Here is a 23,643-nt window from a genome sequence, read left to right on the forward strand (position 1 = left end):
GAAAACCAAAGAGCCTGCCTCATATGCACTTTCAAAGCCTGGATATGTGTTCTATATTTTAAGCTCCTTGTTCCCTGGCTTTGGGTGACGCACGGTATAATATTAAATCGGAAGGCATTTATTATCACTGTTAATTCATCCCATGTATAGGCAGAACTTAATTGACATCCTAGCAGGAACTGCCCCATGTGGATCTGGTAGTTCTTGAGGTAATATTGTCCTTTCACGTACATGATCTAATTCTCCTGTGAGATGGCATTATTCTCACTTGGCAGTGTGGGAAATCGAGGGTCAGAGAACTGAAGGGAATGGTCCCAGGCTGTGCTGTGAGTACGTGGTACAACTGCGACTCATGGTCTTGCTATTCTGACTCCAAGGCCAGTGTGCTCCTTCCTGGTTCTCTATACCTTGTCCCAGAAAGCCCGTATGCCTCCCGCCCTCTCGGTGACTGTGTTTTTGGCCCACACAGTCAGCCCCAGCAAGGAGATCAAGATCGTGTCTGCAGTGAGGAGGAGCAGCATGAGCAGCTGTGGCAGCAGCGGCTACTTCAGCAGCAGCCCCCCACTCAGCAGCAGCCCCCCTGTGCTCTGCAACCCCAAATCTGGTGAGTGCCCGGAAGGTGGCCCTCCCTCTGCCTTCGTCTCTGGGGAATTGGACGGCTTTGAGGGTCAAGGGCAGAGCCTGAACCAGTGGGAAAGTAAAGCATAGGAAGCTTATTATTAACAGATCATGCTGTGGGGGCCACAGGAGCTGAATAAAAGGAGAGGAAGTAAGACTGGGTAGAGAGGGAAACCAGGTTGTATTGCTGTGAAGGCTCCAGTTGACCCCAGTGAGACCTGGTAGTTCTGGGGAGCTCTGGAGCTGGCACAACCTTCCAAAGTTGCCTGCTGAGGGGGCTGAGCCTTTATACCCACCTGTTGATTGATTATTAGACATTGGTTGCCCCTGGGAGGAGGACATGCCCTTGGGCAAAGAGCTCTCTTCTGAAAGATGGTCCCCAAAGATAGCTGAATGCTGTCTGCCATCAGCACTCCAGAGCCTGGAGGTGTCTCTCAGCCCTCAAGGGGGTTTAGGGCAGGCTGCAGCAGACGCAAAGATCCATCTCTCTGGGCCAGCACCCCTAGTGAGAAGTGCAAACCCAGCTACCCCTGGACTTGACTCTTGGGGCCTTGTAGTATCAAAATCTACCATCAACTTCCACGAACATTATTTATAGTCTAGGGAAAAGAAACAGACACAAAGATTGCTGATGTACTTGGAAACTGAAAGGTGTAAATGATGATGCCCAGAGAGGAGGCCACAGAGGAGATGTTCCAGCCAGGTTTATATGAAAGGGGAGGGTGACCTGCTTGGGCAGCATAAAAGTGGCATCTGTGTGGGGTTTGGGAAGAGAAGGGGGGACAATTAAAGGTCCCTTTTATATGGGTCCGGAGGGGATCTGCAAATTCCACAGCTTGCTTGGCAAGTTATGGTGTTTTAGAAAACTTCATGGGGTTGGCTAGCCAGATCCTTTGTGTCTTTGTCTTAGGAGGAGAGGAAGAGGGGAAAGGGTCTGTGTGTGACTGCTTTAGGCCCCCCCCCAACAGAAACAATCCTTCCTCGGCCCTAATCAGTTCTTCAAACCTCCCCCCAAGCCTGTAGTCTTTTGATACTATTGCCTCCTCCCTGTCTGCAGCTTCATGCTTTCCTTCCCAGGATGAGGGGTGAGGTTGTCATTATAGTCCTCTCTCAAAAACACGGGCAACTCCATTTGCTTATTGAACTGCTCCCCTCCCAGTTCAGTTTATCACCTTCAGGGAAGAGACTTTGTTTTTTTTTGTTCATGTTGTTCCCTTATCATTAGAAGTTGGGGATCCAAAGATAAGAAAGAGGTGACACCTAACTCAGTGAAGACACGCGCCATCTCTTTGGAGGAGAAAAACGAAATGTGTTGTTACTGAGAATTAGGACTAATAGATATTGTTCAAAGGGAAAACTCTGTCATCTAATGCTTTTATCTAGGAAGGTAGCTATTTTTCCTGGTCTAACTTTTTCTTTGTACTGCTTTTTGGAAGCTTAGCAGCAGGAATAAAATGGTGACCTTCAGGTGAATGAAGAAACTTGCTTCTACTCAGACCCTTGGCTGAAAAAAATCCTTGAGCACCCTTATACCACTGAATGGTACAATGAATGGAGCATGCTCAGTAGAATGGGAAAGATAATTGAATTCTCAGGATTGGAGTATTTGGAGCCCAGACAAAAATATAACAGGCATCCTCATAGCTAAAAGCAAATGATCTCAGATTCAAAAAAGGGGTCAGTTATGCTATAACCATTCTACTCTTTTTTTTTTTTTTTTGATTGTCTCTTATAGAATATGAACAAAGTGTTAATACACAGATTAACAACACATCCACATTCCCTGAGGTGGGTTAGTATTGTTTCCTCTTTCTTCTTGTTCTTTGGGCCAAAGGGAATGTAATAAAGAAAAAATATAGATTGAAATAAAAGGTCAGCACTGTTGACACATAGTTCGCTGTGATTCTTTTATCTAAATTCATAAACTCCCTGAGGATTTATGGGTGATAGAGAAGGAGTTATCTGATAGGGAATAAAAAAGATCTCAGTCTTCAAACGTTGACCACTTATCTCTAGTCCATCTACTGAGAGATTCTAGTCCTGTCTTGATATTTGACCCACTTCCTCTTGTTTGGTGAACATAAATTCATTTTCACTTTTATGAGCTTTCTGAAAACAAAAATAATAATATTGGTTACTAGGCACCTCAAGAAGCACTGCATTGCCTTTAACTGAGAGGAGAGCTTATTACCCGAAGGTTGGGAGTGTGATGGCAGGCTGGTCACACAGGACTCTGGTGGGTCCTGCAAGACTCGCCCCACACTGCCTTTCCTTTCTCCTCTGCACACTTGCTCCAGGACTGACATCTGACATCTGACTGCTGCTGGCAAAAGGAATTGGAGGCTGGCAGTTTTTCAGGTTGAGACTCTGCTCTGGCCCCCTCTGTTTCTTTGTGGCACTTCAAGTGCATGATATCTTCATGGCTGGGTTAGAATGGCCCCTCTTCCCCCAACCCACTTGCTGCTCTGGGCTGCTGGGGCAGTCCCTTCTCTGGTTCCTAGTGATTATAGAGTAGATAGAGAAGTTCGTTGTTGGTGAGTTTTCAGAGAGATCGGGAACTAGCTGCTGTCTTTGCCATCTTGTTCGGCAGCAGCAATGAACTGATGAGAACAGGTATCTTAGGAAGACACCATACCACTCTGTTCCAGAGCTTCTGAGAACCCTTTTGTTTGCTCACAACGCAGTGTGGCACAGGAGGGACAGCAGAGCACAGTGGCTGAGAGCATGGCCACTGCTATCCTGAGTGATCCCACTTCCGCCACCCATTAGCTCTAGGACCTGGGACACAAGCAATTTAATTTTCCTAAAGTTCTGTTTTCTTACTTATAAAAGGGGGTAACAGTGAGATAATATGTTTTCAGCACCTAGCTCAGTGCCTAGCACATGTCAAATATTGAGAAATGTTCACTAGTATCACTAGTATTACTCAGGGTAGAAAACAGCGCATGCATGTGGCCCTAGCTGTTTATAAGAAAATGAGTGAAGCTTTAATACATGGGAGGGGGGATTGCAATGTATTGGGGAGAAGGTTGGATAAGGTTAGCTCTTTTGTCTCACTCAGTTGCCCAGACTGGAGTGCTATAGTGTCAGCCTAGCTCACAGCAACCTCAAACTGGTAGATTCAAGTGATTCTCTTGCCTCAGCCTCCTAAGTATCTGGGACTACAGGTGCCCACCACTATACCTGACTAGTTTTTCTATTTTTAGTTAGAGATGGAGTCTTTCTTTGATCAGTCTGATCTTGAACTCCTGACCTCAAGCAATCCTCCCACCTTGGCCTCCCAGAGTATGAGGTTTACAGGTGTGAGCCACCATGCCCAGATAGGGTTAGCTCTTGAAACATGGCTGTCAGACCACTGGAGTCGTAACTTTCATGTGTATAAATGCACGTTGAGATTTAAGAATTGTAAGAATTAGAAAACATGGGCTTTTTCTTTATGGAAAAATGTCCGTCACCTCCTTCTCCCCCACCTCTGGTTCTCTTGCTTCCTTCCCTTTCTTTCTTTGTTTTTTTTTCTCAGAGCTCTGTAAGGTGGGTTTAAGATTATTTATATTTGTTAATATTTTCTGCTCTAGTCTATGAGAGTATAAACTATAGGGCAGGGACCTTTGCCACTTTTGTTCATCGATGGTCACATAAAATCAGTAAATCTCCACTCAATGAATGAAAGAAGGACTCAGAAGTGCTTATGCCTTGACATGTGTTTCTCCCACAGTGCTGAAGAGACCCGTCACCTCTGAAGAGCTCCTGACTCCAGGGGCGCCATACGCAAGGAAGACATTCACGGTAGTCGGTTGGGCTTTTTTCTCCTGTCTTGTCTGGTTTTCTTGTCTGCCCATGTTAACATGTTAATGGGTCGCTATGGACTGAATTGAAAACTTTTTCCTAATTTTTCTTTTGCTTTTAGCACAATTATAATAGTAGGCTTTCTTGACTCAAAGGCACTAAAATGCATTAGGACTTGACATGGACTTATTACTAACACAGCATTTTAAATTGTTTTCTATGTATCCTTTTAAAAATGTTTTTCCATTATGCACTTTTTCTAAAATAATTACTGATTTTAAAGCAAATGACAGGGCAAAAAATGCCAAGAATTCCTTTTTCATTATAGTTAATTCTAAAACTCATTTGAGATATGAGGGGAGTCTTAAGATAGAGAAGGAAACTGTAGGGTCAGTTGTTCTACCAGAGGCTCTGAGCTTTGATGATGTCAGCCTTCCTTGAGGTATGCAGGCATCTAACTTGGGAGTGCTGTGTACCTGGAGCATCTGTGACCACCTGCGCCCTCTGGGAGGCCTTTCAGCATCCTTCTGCCTCCATTGGTTTTCTTCAAGCAGAATGAAATGTTCCTTTTTTTTTGGAGATAGAGTCTCACTTTGTCACACTGGGTAGAGTGTTGTGGCACATCACAGCTCACAGCAAACTCAAACTCTTGGGCTCAAGTGATTCTTTGTCTTAGTTTTTCATTTTTAGTAGACAGGATCTCACTTTTGCTCACGCTGGTCTCGAATTCATGAGCTTAAACAATCTGCCGGCCTTGGCCTCCCAGCGTGCTAGAATTGCAGGTGTGAATTACCCTGCCCAGCCCAATGAAACTGTTCTTATTGACATCCCCTTATCTTCTATGTCTCTTCCTATCCATGCCCACACCCTCTTTAAAGCACTTGTCCTGTTTCTTTCATCTTCTAACTTTGGTGACATTAGCTCAGGGTGGGAGTAATCTATCCCTACTCATTCTCCCTGAAAAGAGCTACTTCACGGCTTTGTCAAGAGCTACTTCATGGCTCAGTGCCTGTAGCTCAAGTGGCTAAAGCACCGGCCACATATACCAGAGCTGGCAGGTTTGAATCCAGTCCCGGCCTGCCAAACAACAATGACAACTACAATTGAAAAATAGCCAGGCGTTGTGGTGGGCACCTGTAGTCCCAGCTACTTGGGAGGCCGAGGCAAGAAAATCGCTTAAGCCCAGGAGTTGGAGGTTGCTGTGAGCTGTGATGTCCCAGCACTCTACTCAAGGTAACAACTTGAGGCTCTGTCTCAAAAAAAAAAAAAAAAAAAAAAAAAGAGCTACTTCACATTTTGAGTATGGAGGAGTTAATGGGAGAAGGGCTCTGATAATACCTCTGTATCAGAGAAAAAGTTAAAACTGGACATTTGGAAGTAAAATTAGGTTAATAGACTAATAACCCTCCAAATGCTGAATGTCCTAAAAGTCTTGAGAATTTCCAAAAAAAAAAAAAAATTCCATCTCATTCCCCATTTTTCCTCAGTCTCTAGCATTCAAGAGATAGTTGATTGTGTTTGGAAAGTGTTTATCTTTGGTTTTTAATTTAAAAGCCAACATTGTTAGTAATTGGTTGTGAATGTATTTCATCTGAATTTTGGATGGAATATGTGTTAAAGACTTGTCTGGGAGCTGTCCAGGGAACATAAGTGCCAGTTCTAATAACGACTTCTGTAGAAAAGGCATGCTTCAGTTCCAAACAACTTAAAGATTTTTCACTTTTTTTGCTTGGTGGAGAAAATTGTGTTTCAAGAAAAAACTAGGATTCTTCATGTTTGAAGAATTAGTAATTTAAATTGTTACCCTAGACTTCAATGACATTGCAAGATCAAGAGAGTATCATTTGAATTTAGGGGTAAAGAAGAGACTTGGAGTAGATCGATCATAGCTGGAAAAGACATTTTAATCATCATTTTAAGATCTTCTAAACCTTCTCTTGGAGTCTGATATTAAATTGTATAACAGCCTAAAAAAGGGGGCAATCTGCCAGTCATTTATCGAGTGCTGCCCTCCCGGAAGCATCTTCTTTCTGCCAGGCAGGTTATGTTTCTGACCACATAATTCACAGAGAGATGCCTGTGTTTGTGATAGAAGCAAAGGGTTCCTTTACCCTGACATAGATGAAATGGAGAAAGATATGTCACAGCGCACACTTAATCTTGGGCTGCTTTTCTCGCAAAGACAGGCAAATCGCCAGGGACTGTTTGCTGCTGACTAATTGCGGTTTTCCTCTCTAGATTGTCGGCGACGCAGTTGGCTGGGGCTTTGTGGTGCGAGGAAGTAAGCCGTGCCACATCCAGGCGGTGGATCCCAGTGGACCTGCCGCTGCAGCAGGAATGAAGGTACCCACTGGTCTTTTCTCACCCTCTCTTGTGTCTGTCCTGGGTTCTTCAGACGGAATCAACCATGCTTCTTACTGTCAATCCTAACTCATCTTCTTTCATTGCCTTTTCTATTTCTATTATCTCTTTCTTAACCATCTCCTGAGTCCCCTTCTCTTCTGACAGAGCAGGGTCTAAATACTTCCAAGTTCTAAATACTTCTGATTTCATTGTTTAGTACCGTCTGTACTTTTTCTCCCTAAGTGTTTTGATCCCATTTTTCCATTTTCAAATTCCATTTTCCTTTCTGAATGGGGTTGAAATGAAGCCAAGAGCATATGACGTAGCAACCAGGAGACCCAATACCTTCTTAGTCTCCAGACCTCCCTTGACGTTTCACATTTCTCCCCTCAACCCATCTTGAGTTTGAAAAATACGTGTCTCTTTTCATTTAAATCTTATATAAGAACTGTGCAGCATCTGTTCTGTGCCAGGTGCATTCCTGTGAGGTTGATGTAGCCTGTGTATTAGTGTTACATAATAGACCCTAAGATGCAGCAAATACTGAGAAAAAGAAAATAAAAGCATGGAATTTGGAAGAAGAGGTCTAGATTCTAATCGTGGCCCTGCTGGTTACTAGCTCTTTGATTTTAAAAAAAATTTGAAACATCTCAGAGCCTATTTCCTCCTCTCTGAAGTGACAGGCATTCTATTTTCCTCTATTATTTTATGGATTAAATATGTGAAAACACTTTGATAAAGTACAAAGAGCTACACAAACATCAATTCAATATTGAATGAATGTGTATGATGTTTGAAACAAATTTTACATATTTCTAGTACTAAAGTGATACATGTACAGTCAAGAACATATGGAAAATACAGAGATGCAGAAACAAAATTAAAATTATCCCTAATCTTTCCTAGCTCAGAGATGACTACTGTTGACACCTCTTAACCAACTTTATTGAAGTGTAATAGGCACACACCGAAGTGTAGCACTGTTAACAGTTTGATTTATATTCTCCTGGACTTCTTGTATGCACATACAGAAAGTGCCAAAAAAAGTATACACATTTTGGAAGGCAGCTATGCTCACCACTATACCACCAATGCTGCTCAAGTGTATGCATTTTCAGAAAAGGAAAAAAAGTATTAAAATTGTAATACTCAAAATATACCCATAGCAAAAGATGAGTGCAAGTCACATTGAGCACCTCTTATAATTGCAGAAATCAGACATGCCTCGAGTGTTATACATTTAATCCGATCTTTTCCTCTCTTAAAATGTGTATATGCTATTTGGCACCCCCTTGAATGTGTTATGTACCTTGTTTTTTGTTTATAAAGAACTACGACATCAAGAGATGTTGAAAAAAAAGAGACGTTGAGAGCATCAGTTTTCTGCTTTGAAACACTTTTACCTGGCGTAGCTTTGTTCTGTTGTCTGTGAAATATTTCCATCAAATAGAACTAGAACATTTCCATCTTGATTATCTGGAACCATGGGAGGATATAGAAGACTTGAAAACTAAAGATTGTCCCCCCACCCCATGCATTTATTCAGTACTTTCATTGTCTCCTATCAAATCCTTTTTCTAGGGCAGTAAACCAGTACAGCAGGAGGCATGATTTGGATCTCCACTTTCTGATTTTCAGAACGTGCCCTCTGGCACTGGTTTACATATTGGAGAAAAAAAAAAAGTAGGCAATAGAAAATGGGAGCAAAGAGCACCTTTACTGCCTGTCAGGGTAAACAAGCACTAGCCTGATCAGAGGCTCTCTCTGCCTCTGGATTTGAAGACCTTGTTCACATGGGGAGGCATAGGCCTGCCAGGTCCTGTTCTCCGGGACAGCTACAGAAGCCTTGGTGGCTAAGGCAGGCTGTGTTAGAGGCCCCTCCTGCCTTCTCAGGGCTGCAGTGGGCACAGCACCAAAGCAACTCAGAGCAGGAAAGTTGGCCAGGATCATAAAAGGCAAGCACTTGTATCCATGCCAAGGCTGAATTTTTTTAATTTTCTAATGGAACTCTTGGCTTGGGAAGGATTTTATATTTTATTTCCACAGTAAAGGACCCAGTATAAGTTATTTCTGGCACAGTGCTTCAGCCCTGAGCATGCACTCACTCGCATAAGGCTTTGGCTTAAAGCACATTTCTTCTGAGAAAAGCGATGAATTTACATCGCAGCTAAAGACCTTATTTTACTTAACCAGGTGTACAGTGAATTAATTTGATTTTAGTTCATTTTTAGTGATAAACATGTGTAATCATTCTAGGCATTGTCATTTGATTAATTAACTCTTTATGTATATACCTGATCAATGGGTTATTTGATATATACAGTACTTTTTAAGCTTCATAAGTTAATACTTCATATGGTTCCTATTTTTGGTTTCTCAGGAGGTATACAACGGTTTTCATATGTTATAGAGCACTACAGAACTCACTGGAGCAGCCTTCCCATAATTGTGTCATACAGCTCTCTGGCCCAGCAGAACATCCTGTCCTGAGGTTCTGTGATCTAAGCAGTATTAAACTACTACACACTTTATCCCACTCTTGGGAATTCACAAAACCCATTAGCATGTAAAAAATTCTGATAAATATGGCAGGGGGTTAAAAAACATGTTTAAATTGTTTAGCAAAACATTTTATCATTCAAGAGAAATACTCAAATAGACTGTCTTTATTAATGTTGTGAAGATATATCCCTGAAGCTATTCTCAGGAGATACTTTTGGTCACACTTTCCTTTGGAAAGCACATAAAGTGATGCATCACTTAACAATGGGGATACATTCTGAGAAATGTGCTAAGCTATTTTGTAGTTGTGTGAACATTGTAGAGTGTAGTTCCACAAACCCAGATGGCACAGCCTACTGCACACCTAAGCTACATGATATAGCCTACTGCTGCTGGGCTACAAACCATGACAGCGTGTTACATGTTACTGTACTGAGGGACCGTAGGCACTTATCACCCAATGGTAAGTATTTGTTTATCTAAACATAGAAAAAGTAAAGTGTTACACTACAATGTTATGACAATTATGTCACTAGATGATAGGGATTTTTTAGCTCTGTTATAATCTTATGGAGCCAACATCCTATATGTGGTCTGTAACTGACCAAAATGTTGTTATGCAGCACAAGAGTGTATAGAGCAGTGGTTCTCAACCTTCCTAATGCCGCCATGTACATTGTTACAAAGGGGTTGCGACCCACAGGTTGAGAACCACTGGTATAGAGATATATTTTTTAATTATGCTGTTTATTGGTTTAATTAAAATGATGATGAATACCATGCCTTCTGGTATAGTTTACTTATGTGCATTCATCACAAATTACTTTGTACATTACCTAAATGCCAACTAAATTATTTCTTACTTTATCATTTGTGTTTGTTATAGAATGATTTTACTCTCATAAAAAGGCCATTGTGTAATTTAATCCCAAAGGCTCATTTCCACTGACTTGTCATGTCACTCTGCCCTCCTGGGTGTGCAGTCCTCTCAGGGAGTTTCTGGGGGCGGGGGTCACCCTAGGGTAAGATCTGCTTACTTGGACACTGATTCACCTCCTGGGTCTGGGTGGTAGAAATTGTTTGATGTTCTACACACAGGTGCCTACTCTTTGCATTTTGGCTGTAAAGAGCTGACCCAAGTGGTGTAAGTGCCTGGGCTGCCTTTACTGTCCCTTTTTACGTAGAATGTCAGGTTCACCCTTAGGTCAAGACTCTTGTTTTATCCTTATTTGTAAGGGGGACAAAGACCTGCATCTGGACCTTTCCAACTGTTCCATCTAGTGGGATTTTTATACAGTTGCTATGGCTGCTTAATGACACTGCTTACTAACTCAACACAGATATTCTCCTGTAACTAAGACTCTCACATTTACCATTTCTCTTTTATTTCTCCTTTTTATAGGGATAAAAATGTTTTAAGATTTAGGCCACCAGTATGTGGACAGGACAGACTCTGGGCTGAATCAACAGGGTGTCATTTCCCCCAATTAACACTTCAAGATCTTTCCAGACCCAAAGGAGAGATCTTTGCCTGAATTAAATAGTACCCTTAGTCTAGGACTAGTAGATAGCTTTATGCCTACATTAAAACTTATCTAGAAAGTCTGGAAGGATTCCAGGATAAAAGTATCATTTGGGAGAGGGGTGAGGTCTACCCCAGTTCTTTTCTGGACTTGAGTAGGTAAATCTGTGACCTTTGCATCTAAGTAGCCTGGCCCTAATTTCCCAGAGAGCTCTTCCTGCCTATGACCTTGCTAGAGCTGATTTAGCCTGGTGGGGCTGGAGCATCAATTAAAGTGCTGGATGGGACTGCTGAGATGTGTGCCAGGGAACATGCAGATATCTAGAGCCTGACTTCAGTTGTAAGTGGAACTGAATTTTGTTGAAATATTAGACTGTAGCACTATCCCAGGCTTGTTTGATAATTTAGTTTTAACTTGAGTCTATTTCCTTTCTTCCTTCCCTTCTCTTCATGCAGAACTCTTCATTTGTTCTCAAAGACCAGAAAGGGAACCAGTGTTATAAAGGAGGCCTCAAACTGGAAGATTTTATTTTTAGCTTTGTATAAATCAAGATCCACATAAAAAAGAAAACAATTCATTATACCTTTTCTAAAATTTGCTACATAATTTCCTACCATTCTCCTCTTCACCCATGCTTAGGGAACAATAATTACAACGTCATTAAAGTTCTAACTTGATGCAGCATCTTTGAATTTGGAGTTATTCTTATTTTGAAAGTCTTTTTACTTTGAGAATAAAATCTGTAAATCTCTGGCATAGAGGACCTTTCTTTGGCACTGCAATTCCAGAAGGGAGCATGAAAAATGGAAGTCTGATCAACCCAGGCTCTGGTTGAAAAATAAAAATCTGGTCATCCTCTGCATCTGAAGGTGTTTCCTGCATGCTCTCTCTGCTGACTTACCACTCAGCCTTGAAGAATTTCCTTCCAGGTTCAGTGCCTGTAGCTAAGCAGCTAGGGCACCGGCCACATACACCAGGGCTGGTGGGTTTGAACCTGGCCCAGACCTGCCAAACAACAATGATAACTACAAAAAGGAACCCGAAAAAATAGCCGGGCGTTGTGGCAGGTGCCTGTAGTCCCAGCTACTTGGGAGGCTGAGACAAGGCAAGACAATTGCTTAAGCCCAAGAGTTTGAGGTTGCTGTGAGCTGTGACGCCCCTGCACCCTGCTAGGCCCTTTCTGTGCATGAGCTCACCTAATATGAGCATCAAAATACTAATATTCTAGAAGGAGAAATAATTCTAGGGGGAAGAATTCTCTCTCTCACCTCTTTGTCGCTAGCCATTCTATAGGTTTCAATCTAATGAATATTACATAAATATTGGCTTCATGTCACAACCTTAATGATATCCTTTTGTTTTTTATCGTGTCAAGTCTAAACCCATTTTTTGACCACATTTCCTGTGGTCCCATAGCAGGCTTTCTCCACTCTGCAAGGGCAGAATTTTCACATGTCACAAACACACTATGTGTGCATCTCAAGGACATCTAATTAAGTGACTCTGGTAGGTAGTGACAGTGCTCTACTGCTTTGCTATTGCAAGGAGAACAAACTCCAGTTGAGTTCTGCGGCCTGAAGCTGCTTTGTGATCTAGGAAGATCTGATCGCAACCATCTCTATCTGGTAGGAGTAAAGAAAAGTTTTGCTTCACTGTCTTCTCTCTGTTCCAGTGTTAATTTTTCAGAGAAGCCCTCCTTAAATATCCCCTATCTTCCTCCAGTTACTTTTTCTCATATCACTCTGTGATCTTAGTCATTCCAGGGTGTTATGGACTTGGTGGCTTAAATAACATTCATTTGGGAAGTCAAGATAAAGGTGGGCCAATCTCTTGTCTGGTGAAAGCCTACTTCCTGGTTTGCAGACAGCCATCTTCCTGTCTTTTTTCTTCTCCCTGGGTCCTCATGTGACATAGAGCAGAGAGATCCAGAGTAAGTTCTCCTTGAATGTTGGTGCGGTGGCACCCAGAGAACAGACTGGGAGCAGAAGCAGAGAGGTTTAGGTCAGGTTTATTGTAAAGGGACAGTGACCCCCTGCCTGGGCAGGGAAAAGATGGCATCTGTGCGGGGGTGGAGCCCGGGGGAGGGACACAATTAGAGACCCCCTTTATATGGGGCTTTAGGGGGTGGGCAGATTTCACAGATTCCCCTGTAGGGCTTTGGTGGGTTAGGGTCCTTTGGTGTTAATTTCAGGCTTAAGGCTAACTAGGTCTTTTGGTCCTTTGTTTTAGGAAGACAAGAGGAGACGGGAGAGCGGGGAGGGTTCTTGTAGGGGTGTGTTAGGCTCCCCAACATTCCTCTCTCTTCTTATGAAGGTACTAATTCTATTCATAAGAGAGCTCCACCCTCCTGACCTAATGAATGTCCAAAGGCCTACCTCCTAATACTATCACATGAGGTTAGGGTTTCAATATATTTTGGATATATACAAACATTCAGTCCACAATACCTGTCTTATTTTCTCTTAATTAATAAAGCAATTAATAAAGTATATTTTTAGAATTTGACAATGTGTATTTATGTTTATTATCTGTCTCCCTAAATGTAGAGCCTTTGTCTGTCTTAACTACTTACTGTATTCCCAATACTTAGCACAATTACTGGCATTTAGTAAGTGCTGAAAGCAAATTTATTGAATAATCCAATAAACTGGTACTTCTATAGGAAGGCTAAGGAAATCCACTTCTTGACCACCTGTATCAAGTCCCATTTCATAAGTGATTTCTTTTATTGTTCTGACAACTTTTGAAGGTAGGTGTGAGGTGTTCTCCTTATTTTACAAATGAGGAAACTGAGACCCAGTTGAATTCCTCCCCACCCTCAGGTCACCCAGTTTATAAAGTGAAAGCTAGATTCAAAGTTGGTTTTTCTGCCCCAAAGCCACATTCTTCCTGTTGTGTTATTTCAAAAACTATAAACCTGTAAGGCAAAGCCCAATAGATGACATATTCCATTAAAACTTTATACCTCTGCTAAACTGCTCACCCATGGCCACCTGACCTTTCATTCCTTCTACTCAAAACTGTTGTTACAGTGGCCATGTGATCACCTGCATTGCCTTGAAGAAGATCAAATACATAATCTTCCTTCTTGGCAACAGCCAAGGTCAGGACTAGATCTTGGAGGATCATCCACATGAAAAATCCCCAAAACACTCATTTTTGTTAGTTTAATTAGACACTTGTCAGAGCAAACCATTCTGCCTTCAGGCTCTGAAAGAATTTGAGCCATACTTAAAAAATAACAAACAAAAGCTATTCTTGCTCTTTTCTGGAAAGTTTATTTTTTCTTGTGAGAATAATTAAATCCTGTGAGAAGCAGTATTCAAGTTTTCATGCTCTCCTGTGCCAAGTCTCAGAGGGATTTTGAGACTCCCGGCTTCTTTTCTTGTTTCCTGCTGTGATGAATTGATGGATGTGGACATACTGGGCCTCTCTGCTCTGTTTGTCTGTTTCTTTGCATATTTGTATAGAAACAGAACCATCTGAGTCAGAATAAAGAATTAGTGGCTATTATGTCCTTCTTTCCCCTTTCAAAAATGCCAACTTTTCATATTGAGAGAAAAAAACTTTAAAATTCCACTTTTAGTCTTTTCTTCTCATGGCATCAAAACTGGGTATTTTATGGAATTTTCCTCCTGAATCAAGAGAAGCCAGCTTCTTAATTAATTTAGCTAAGATAGTTTGGGCACTGACATGGCAGAGTGCGGAATGATCATCAACACAGATGAGAAAATTCTTTAGTAATTTTTGTTTGTTTTTCCTTTCCCCAGAACATAGATCTGTTTTCTTTTTTTTTTCTTTTCTTTCTTTGTTTTTTTTTTTTTTTTTTTTTTTTAATGAGGCTCACTCTGTTACCCTGGGTAAAGTGCCACGGTGTCATCTTAGCTCATAGCAACTTCAAACTCTTGGGCTCAAGTCTCTAATCCTCTTGCTTCAGCCTCCTGAGTAGCTGAGACTACAGGTGCCCATCAAAACACCAGGCTAGTTTTTCTATTTATTTATTTATTTATTTATGTATTAGTTTTTCTATTTTTAATAGAGATGGGACCTAACTCTTGCTCAGGCTGGTCTCAAACCCCTGAGCTCAAGCTACCCACCCACCTTGGCCTCCCAAAGTGCTAGGATTACAGGAGTGAGCTACTGCACCTGGCCCCACAGAACATAGATACTGATGTGATGTTCTTAAAATATGTCGTTCCTTTCCAGTTGAGTTCAAGAAAGTCAGATGTGAAGATAACAGGTGATTTCACACTTCTATCATTCAGGGAAACAAACAAAAAATCTGTGTTGTGTGAAGTCATTCAGTTTTTAATACTTTGCTATTATAGTCCAAGAAAACACATAAAGTGTCCTTGTGTCCAGGAAAAAAAATAGGGGTTCTATGAATAAAGGGGAAAGGGACAATGGATACTGTAAGACAACTAGTAATTTCCATCATTCATCAGAAAAAAAACTGTACAAACATCGTTCAACAAATATCTATTGAGTGCCCATTGCATATGACACACTGTGGTAGGTGGTAAGGATCCACTTGTGAGCAAAGCCAGTGAGGCCTCTGCCCTCAGGGAGCTTCAGGTTCAGTGATGAGACAGATTTTTTTTTTTTATTAAATCATAGCTGTGTACTTTGATATGATCATGGGGCAACATTTAGATATTAATTACTTGCAAATATTTAATTACAAACCATGTTAATACACACAGCTATTAAATTCAAGGCAAATATTTTATTACACACAAATAACAGTTTTGTTTGGCAGGCATGTTACTGGGTACAGACTTGAGTTCTCAGATGAAAATTTTCCTACATTGGCACATCTCATCCATGTTTAGAATTCCATGACGAAGGCTATACAATCATGTGTTGAGTCTGTCATTTTGCCTTTAGCTTAGAGTCTCTTAATTCAATCATTTTTTCTGCCAGACAAAATTAAATACTGTTGGTAGGATAGTTACAGCTTACGATTTCCCCAAGAAGAGCCTGTGAGAGAAAGCAAAATGACAAAAAGGCAAAATGGGAAAACACTCCTTTGGCAGAGGTTGGATTACTGGAACACGAATTAGGGAGGTTGAGTTGATTGAATGCCTTGTTTTGCACATTCCTCTTCCGCCCACCATGTCTTCCAGCTCAGTAAATATCATCACAATCCACCCAGTTACTGGAGCCAGAAACCTAGAAGTCATGCTTTTGCTTTTTTTTTTTTCTCTCTCTCTCTTTTCCCTCCAATTCTAGGTACTTCCCTCCAACCCCAGCTAGAGTATCTTGAATGTATGTGTTTTTCTTCATTTCCCTGAATCTAAACCACTGTCAATCTCTCACCAGCACTCCTTGGCTCTACCTGGTCTCTTACCGTATCTACTTCTTACTCCACGTGCTCTTACACACTTACCATATGTTCCCCATCAAGCAACCAAAGGAAATCAGGAGATTGTGGCCCCTTCTGCCACCATCCTTCATGTTTCCCACTGCCTTCTTACCATGGCCCAGACAGTGCTACCTGATCTGCCTTCCTCTTGTCTTACAGGTCTTATCTCCTGGCCACTCTCCACCTGGCTTGCCTCTGTTATCACCTTTAGCTCCTCCAACTAGTGACAGCTTTCTCTCCTTAGGGCTTCTGCTCCTGCTGCTCTTGGCTCCTAGATTTCTCAGGCCCATGATTTCTCAGCCTCTTAGATTTCTCAGGCTTTCTGCTGGGACGTTCTTTCAGTTTTACACTTCACCTGAAATGTTTCTTCCTTTTTAGCAAGGATGGTCCTGTGATATGAATGTTTGTGTCTCCCCCACTCCCCCAGTCCATTTATTAAAACCTAATTACACAGGTTATGGTTACTCATATCTGTAATCCTAGCTCCACTGGAGGCTGAGGAGGGATTGCTTGAGCACAGGAGTTGGAAGTTACAGTGAGCTATGATCATGCCATGAACTCCATCCTGGGTGACAAAGCAAAATCCTGTCTCAAAAAAAAAAAAAAAAATTTTTTTTGTCACAGAGTCTCACTTTGTCACTTTTGGTAGAGTGCCTTGGCTTCACAGTTCACAGCAACCTCAAACTCTTGGGCTTAAGTTTTTGTCCTCCAGACCCCATGTATAAACATACCCCTTTCACCAGCAGCATTGTAGAATGAGAGGTCAGAACCTATAAAAGACCTCCAGGTCGGCAGTGTCCTACAGATGACCCAAATCCCATAGGACTATTCTGGGCCAGTGTGGATTGCTGGTCTTCTGAGATCACCTCAAACCAACTTGACTCCTAAAAAGTGAAGGAAACCATTGACAATGCTTGATGAGCATTAGATCAGCTTTTATCCTTGGCTTTTATCTAGAATTTTGCATTGAGCAGCTTTGTAAATGAAAATATTAAAGATAGTTTTGTCAAAACTGTGTCTGAAATTCACCCATAAATAAGTTTCCAAAGTATTATTTCCACTGCCAATCATAAGAGAGTTACAGCTGGAAAGATTCCTCTGGTTCTTAATGTTATTTGAGAAACATGTACCTCTCTGAGGATTCAGGAAATAGCTATGAACCCTATTTCCAGGAAAAAGATGTGTACATGTGTGTGTCGCACATTTGCACATTTTAATGTTGTTCGTGGAGTGCCAGAATCTTATCCTTGAATTACCAGATAATAATCCCTCAAATCTAACCTCTTTGTTATATAGAGAAGGTAAGTAAGACCCCCAGGAGTAAAATGACTTGCTCAGGGACAGATAAGATACCCAGAAATGTGATTTGATCACTTCTGACCATGCTTTAAAATCAGATGTTTGAAATAGACCGACTTCAGTGCCTAGCCCACCGGGCCCTCAATTGATATTATTTCCATCCCTCCTCAATCCCACCCCTACTATCATAGTCATTTCAGTACCTACTATGATCTAGACTGTTTTAAGTTGATATTGTGTTTAATTGTTTTTAATAATAATAATAATAATGCTTGCTTTTGTAAAACATGTGTCAGAGGATGTTACATTTTTCATTGCATTCTTGCAACGTTTTGAAATAGAGTTAAGTACTAACTGCATTTTATGTGTAATAAAGCGAAGACCCTAGTAAGTTGTTCAGAGCCAAATTAAGAGAAAATTCCAGCTCTTCCCATGCCATGAATTCCATTTTGGGGTACTGGCCTTGAGTATAATCTTCTTGTTTAAAGCAAACATAAACAAGAACACAGAGGTCCTTGAATGAATGCCCAGATCAGGATTTCTCAATTTTTACTATGTGTCAGAATCACCTGGGAAACTCCTAAAAAATACTCAAGAGATACAGACTCAGTTGGTCTAGGGTGAGACCCAGACATCAGCACTGTTTGGAAACTCCCCGTAATTTTCATGTGCAGCCAAGAGTGATAACTATTGCCCCAGACCTCCGAAATGATGGATGTGCTGCCGTATAAGCCAGTCATGTTGTTGGATCAAAGGATATGTTGATTTTCATTCTTCAAATTCAAATGCAAGGCAGTGTGCCACAGTTTGTTTTTGAAATACATTATAAGGCATTTGGATGATATATTTTTTCCTTACAAAGTGTCAATTACACACACATTTGGAAATGAATTAGCTCCACTCACTGTCAAAATTTGCACAGTGCCAAAGAAGCAAAGAAGCAGCCCCCAAATCTTAGTAACAGTTTGTTGGAGCCAAATATTGTTCACTCACTCATCTTGGTTGCTTTGAATTATCACATCTGTACCATGTGGCATGTAACCAATGCGGCCTGCCTGATGGCTGGTATGAAACGTAGATCTTGCTGCACATACCCTACCTACTGAGGGAGCCAGTGAACAGCTGTGGGCTTGTACCCTGGAAAGGATCCACGGTGCCCAGTTCTCTCTGAACAGCAAAGGCTTTAAAGAAAAGGAAGAGATCCTTCAGACCCTCCTGAGGAATTTAAAAGGCTGGTTTAAGGAGGTCGATATCTTGCTAATTCAAATACGCTTTGGGTCTTTAGCTTTAAAATACGGATTCTGATTTTTCTCCATGGAAGAGAAAATGTTTACTCCTCTCACTCCACCTCCGCCCCACTTTGATACCTAGACCCATACTCACTTTGTTTTGGCAGAAGTTTGTGCTGACTGATGAAAGGTTCATGGAGCAGGGTTTTCAATGAGGCTCACTGCTGGGGTGGAGAAAGCACAGAATGCCAGCCACCTGCACCTCCAAGGAGAAAGCTGTCTTTGTGATGGTCATGTGTGGCCTGCTGTGCAACCACTGGGGCCTTAACTGCATGGCATTCTGGGCAGGGTAGCCACCTGCACATAACCACAGCAGGGTTAACGAGATGAAGCTCCTCTTTCTAGAGCCAGAGTCATCAGGGCCAGGCACAGACCATATCACAGTGAGCCCAGAGGTGTGTGGCTATCCCCTGCCTTGGCTGGGCTGCTGGAGGTCAACTACTGTGGGGTCTCCATGTCTGTGTGAGTTGGAACCCTGGCCTGTGGCCCATCCATGGAGCACACACTTAATTGTTTCCAACTCTGTAGAGAGTCACATGTCCATTCTCTTTAGGTGTTTCTGATGTTGTAAAAACAGAAATGACTAGGAAAAAAAATGACCTGTTTGGATTTTTAGGGAGGTGAGGCTACTCTGTCTGATACTATAATGGTAGGTACGTGTCATCATATATTTGCCCAAAGCCATAGAATGTACAATACCAAGAGTGAACCCAAAGCTGAACTATATCCTCAGTGACAATGATGTGTCAGGGCAGGTTCAGCAGTTGTAATGAATGGGCCCTCATGGGGAGGTTGATAATGGGAGAGGCTGTGGACGTGTGGGGCAGGACGTGTGTGGGACATCTCTGTACTTTCCCCTCAATGTTGCTGCGAACCTGAAACTGTTCTTAAAAAATATAATCTGGGCCAGGTTCCTTAGCTCACATTTATAATCCTAGTACTCTGAGAGGCTGAGGCAGGAGCATAGCTTGAGCTCAGGAGTTTAAGACCAGGCTGAGTGAGCAAGAGCGAGATCCCCCCATCTCTATTAAAACTAGAAAAATTAGCCGGGCTACTTTCGAGGCTGAGGCAGGAGGATGCTTGAACCCAGGAGTTTAAGGTCGCTATGAGCTATGATGCCATGGCACTCTACTGAGGGTGACAGAGACTATCTCAAAAAAAAAAAAGTCTGTTTTTAAAATATGTTTGTACATAATGAAGTCTCCCATTTGGCTGTAAGAGTTCCGTGCCCATTCTCCATGGCTTCCTCTGTCACCTCTGTGTCAGTGATTCCCAAAGCCAACTCTCCCACCATGCTCCTGCAGACCTCCTGGCCACATTCCATCTCCTCCCGGGCGCCAGTGTATCTTATCAACACATTAATGCCTCTAAGTCTCTGCTTATCTTTGCCTTAAACTTGCTTCTCCTGTTAATTCCTGGGTCTGTCATTACCAGGCTTGATGCCAGGAGCTCTTCTGTCCCCTCAGCCTCCCTGCTAGAACCTCGGGCACTATCCATGCACTGAGCTCCCATTTTTACACTTCCTTCAAATTCCTACTGCTGTGATTCTAATGTTCGCTCTTTTCTCCTCTGTCTGGAGCCTAGGCCACTAGTTCCTTTCCATAGTTCTTTTCCAATTTGAGATTTCTCTTTGTTGGCAGCACTGGCAGTTGGGACAAAGATCTGAACACAGAGAAGAGGAGTGTTAAGAACAAGCATTTTTGCCTGTCTCTCGCACTTCCAAGGAGAGTAGGAACACGTTGTGATCCATTAGCATCTGTACATCTGTATTAATAACTTCCTTTTTCTTTTCTTTTCTTTTCTTTTTTTTTTGGAGACAGAGTCTCACTTTTGTCCCGGTAAAGTGCCAGGGCATCATAGCTCACAGCAACCTCAAACTCTTGAGTTCAAGCGATCTTCTTGCCTCAGCTTCCTCAGTAGCTGGGACTACAGGTGCTCACCACAATGCCCAGCTAGTTTTTTGGAGACAGGGTCTTGCTCTTGCTCAGGCTGGTCTCGAACTTGTGAGCTCAAGTGATCTACCTTCCTCAGCCTTCCAGAGTGTTAAGACTACAGGTGTGAGCCACAGCGCCCGACCTGTAACTTCCTTTTTCTAGTATTTATTCCATGTTCCCCAAGTCTTCCATTGCTTATGGTTCCCAAACCTTCATTCTTAGATGAGTGACGCTCCCATTCCTGAAGGTTCTGGAGTGGGGCCACGAGGTAAGCTTCTGACAAAGGCTGTGGCAGCCTGTGGCCTCATCCATTGGTGGAAAGTAGAGCCATATGTTCAGGGAGAAAAACAGGATATGGAGCTGCAGAGGGTAAGGACAACTGGACCAGCCCGCAGCCCCCAGCACTGTGTGTCTGCCTCTCACTGTATTTAATCATAACAGCCCTGAATGGTGGTCACTGCCTCACTTCCATCTTCCAGATATTATGGAAAATTTCCTCCTGGCCAACTTGAACCTAAAACTGTAGGGGAAAGGGAATCTTTTGTCTTCATGTTCATTCTAATAACCAATCCAATGTACTCCCATAGAACTGTGCAGAAGGGAAGGGAAGGCTGGAGAATGCAAGATTCATCCACTAAAGGAGAGGGGAGGGTGCCCTGATAGACATTTTTCCCTGAGCATTGTACCTCAAGGAAAATTGCACATTGCAATCGCAAGTGTACATGCAATTGTATTATATTCTTAGAGTGAGGCTGCTGCCACTGCTGTCTCTGTTAGAAGAAGCCCTTGCTTCCTCTGGCTCCTTGAGGCAGGACCCCAAAATGGGTGGAATATTTAAGATCAGAGTCCTCTGTTCGGTATTTTCTCTCTAAGCCTCTAAAAAGAACTGATGATGGCAAACCCTGGTTGTGTATACAGCACGGCCTATTTCAAGGAGACAGAAGAAATATGACCAAGCTGAATATGGCTAAGTGGAAAACTTTCTGATAGAAGCATTTTTTGCATGTTTAGAATGGAAGTTCCTTTTCCAGGGTTAGCCTATAAATTAATCACATTCTTGCATTAAAGTCTTAGAAAAGGAGTTTGGGTCTGGCTGAGAATCTGGTGGTTTAGCATTTGAAGTAAACAGTCACAGACACAGGAGCTAGCCTAGAGGGTAGACCGCTTACTGCAATTTAATGTCTGTATATAGTCTATGGGCACAGAGAGAGGAAGGAACCAATTTTGTGGCACACTGTGCTTGTTGCTTAATGTGTATTATCTCCTCTAATCTTTGTCACAAGCCTATGGGCTGGGTATTTGCTATATTTTCTAGTTGAGGCTGAACAAGAGTGTGAGTCATAGCCTCCAACTGTGCAATGAACTAAAGTGTCAGAGCCAGAAGCCAAACTATCCCTGGTTAGTCTGGCTCCAGCGCCCTTAGTCTTTTCATTATATCATAGTACCATTCAAATGTGTTGAAATTATTTTACTTCTCTGGTCCTTAGTGTTCCATTTAGCTAAAATTGGCAAAATATGTTATCTACTCTGCCAGAAATCAGATGTTCACTAGGAATAAAGATTTGGAGAGACCCCAGCCTTGTAACTTCACACAGTCCTCTTTAACTGGCATGGGCACCAGGAGGTGATACCAGGTGACACACAGGCCCTCCTGGACTTTAATCGCATATTAATTGGCTTTTCTTCCAATCTTCAGTCAGGTCAGTATGGAGTACTCTCTTGACCCTTCAGCACAAGTTCTTGAACTGAGACAGTTCTGAAAAGTCCCAGGCCCAACGCTTGCTTGGTCCTGAATATGGCCATATCTTGGCAGAATAAGAAAGGTGTTCTGGAGCTTGGCTCCCTCTCCAGAGACATCCAGCAAAAGATACTGACGGTTTCTTAGTCCAGATCTCACCACATCCAAAAGAGGTTGTGCCATGCCCAGTCCTGTTTATAATCCTTTTAGTTTCCCTGCTAAAACACTATCAAGGGAGTGACATACTGTGTGTCTTTGCAAAGCACATGGACACACACACACACACACACACACACACACATACATTTTGTTCTTAGTCCATATCAGAATGATGCCACCTCTGAGGAAGAATAAGGAGACTGTGACACCCCTGAGAGGTTAGAAAATGTCACCAACACAACACAGGTCATCTCTTATGAATGAAATATATATGAAAATGCATTGTATTTACGAAACAAAATTATAAATAATGCAATTAGTTGCTTGCTAAATGGCCTTACTATACCGCATCTTATTTAGGACTTGATCTTTTAAAAACTCTTCGGTGTGTTAATTTTGTAGAACAGAAGCGTAGCAATTACTTGGTGTTAAGTGATTAATAATAAACATTTTAAGCCCAAATAAATATTTAGTTAAGATGTCCTTAAGGTGAAAAGAATTTGCAATGGGTGAGAGAGGAGTGTGACCTATGGAAAGTCTTTCCTCTTAGCCATAAACTATCGGAGTTGACTGTGCTTATGGGGAGTTGATGTATGTGTTGAGAATGTGTCTCTTGCTGTTGGAGCCCATCCTCCACCCCATGTGCAATTACAGGGAATTCTGAGGAGCTTCCTGTATCCACAGGTAAACACATTCGTATGAGGGCTTAAGAATCTAAGAATGAGCGTGTGCTTTCAGGTGACAGGTCCCTTTCCTCTGAATAAAGGAAGTATTTGGGATCTTGCTGTTATGATGTGCATACATTGCTTCTTTTCATAAAATGAACACTGCTTATAACCTTAAGAAACCACCAGACTGAGAGTTTGCTGTCCATTCTTAGTGCAAAGCAGACCTCAGAGATGTCTCTAGAGCAGTCATGAGCCATGTGTGAACCTGACAAGAGCCATCAGTGTCAGTCATAGATCCTCTACTCAGCCTGATCCACATCTCTAGAAAGAGTCCCAGGAAGGCAAGTTTATTTCCTGACTGTGAGAATCCAAGTTCAATGGCCTCATCCAGGTGAGGCCTCATCCTCATGAGGTGAGGT

The 23,643-nt window shown here is 42.1% G+C and overlaps 1 protein-coding gene across 2 annotated transcripts in view; it reads left to right on the forward strand.

The window, feature by feature from the left end:
* The window catches only part of DEPTOR (DEP domain containing MTOR interacting protein), a 169,694-nt gene that overhangs the window by 129,722 nt on the left and 16,329 nt on the right, over window positions 1–23,643 (forward strand). The window contains exons 6-9 of one of the 2 annotated variants that reach the window (XM_053558387.1): window positions 470–604; window positions 4,334–4,404; window positions 6,643–6,747; window positions 11,228–11,391. In XM_053558387.1, coding sequence (XP_053414362.1) covers window positions 470–604; window positions 4,334–4,404; window positions 6,643–6,747; window positions 11,228–11,317 — 401 coding nt within the window. In that variant the 3' untranslated portion in view covers window positions 11,318–11,391. Of the gene's footprint in view, window positions 1–469; window positions 605–4,333; window positions 4,405–6,642; window positions 6,748–11,227; window positions 11,392–23,643 lie in introns of those variants that run through there. The other variant, XM_053558386.1, reaches the window with a different exon arrangement.

This window comes from Nycticebus coucang, chromosome 13 (genome assembly GCF_027406575.1).
Source record: "Nycticebus coucang isolate mNycCou1 chromosome 13, mNycCou1.pri, whole genome shotgun sequence".
NCBI lineage: Eukaryota > Metazoa > Chordata > Mammalia > Primates > Lorisidae > Nycticebus > Nycticebus coucang.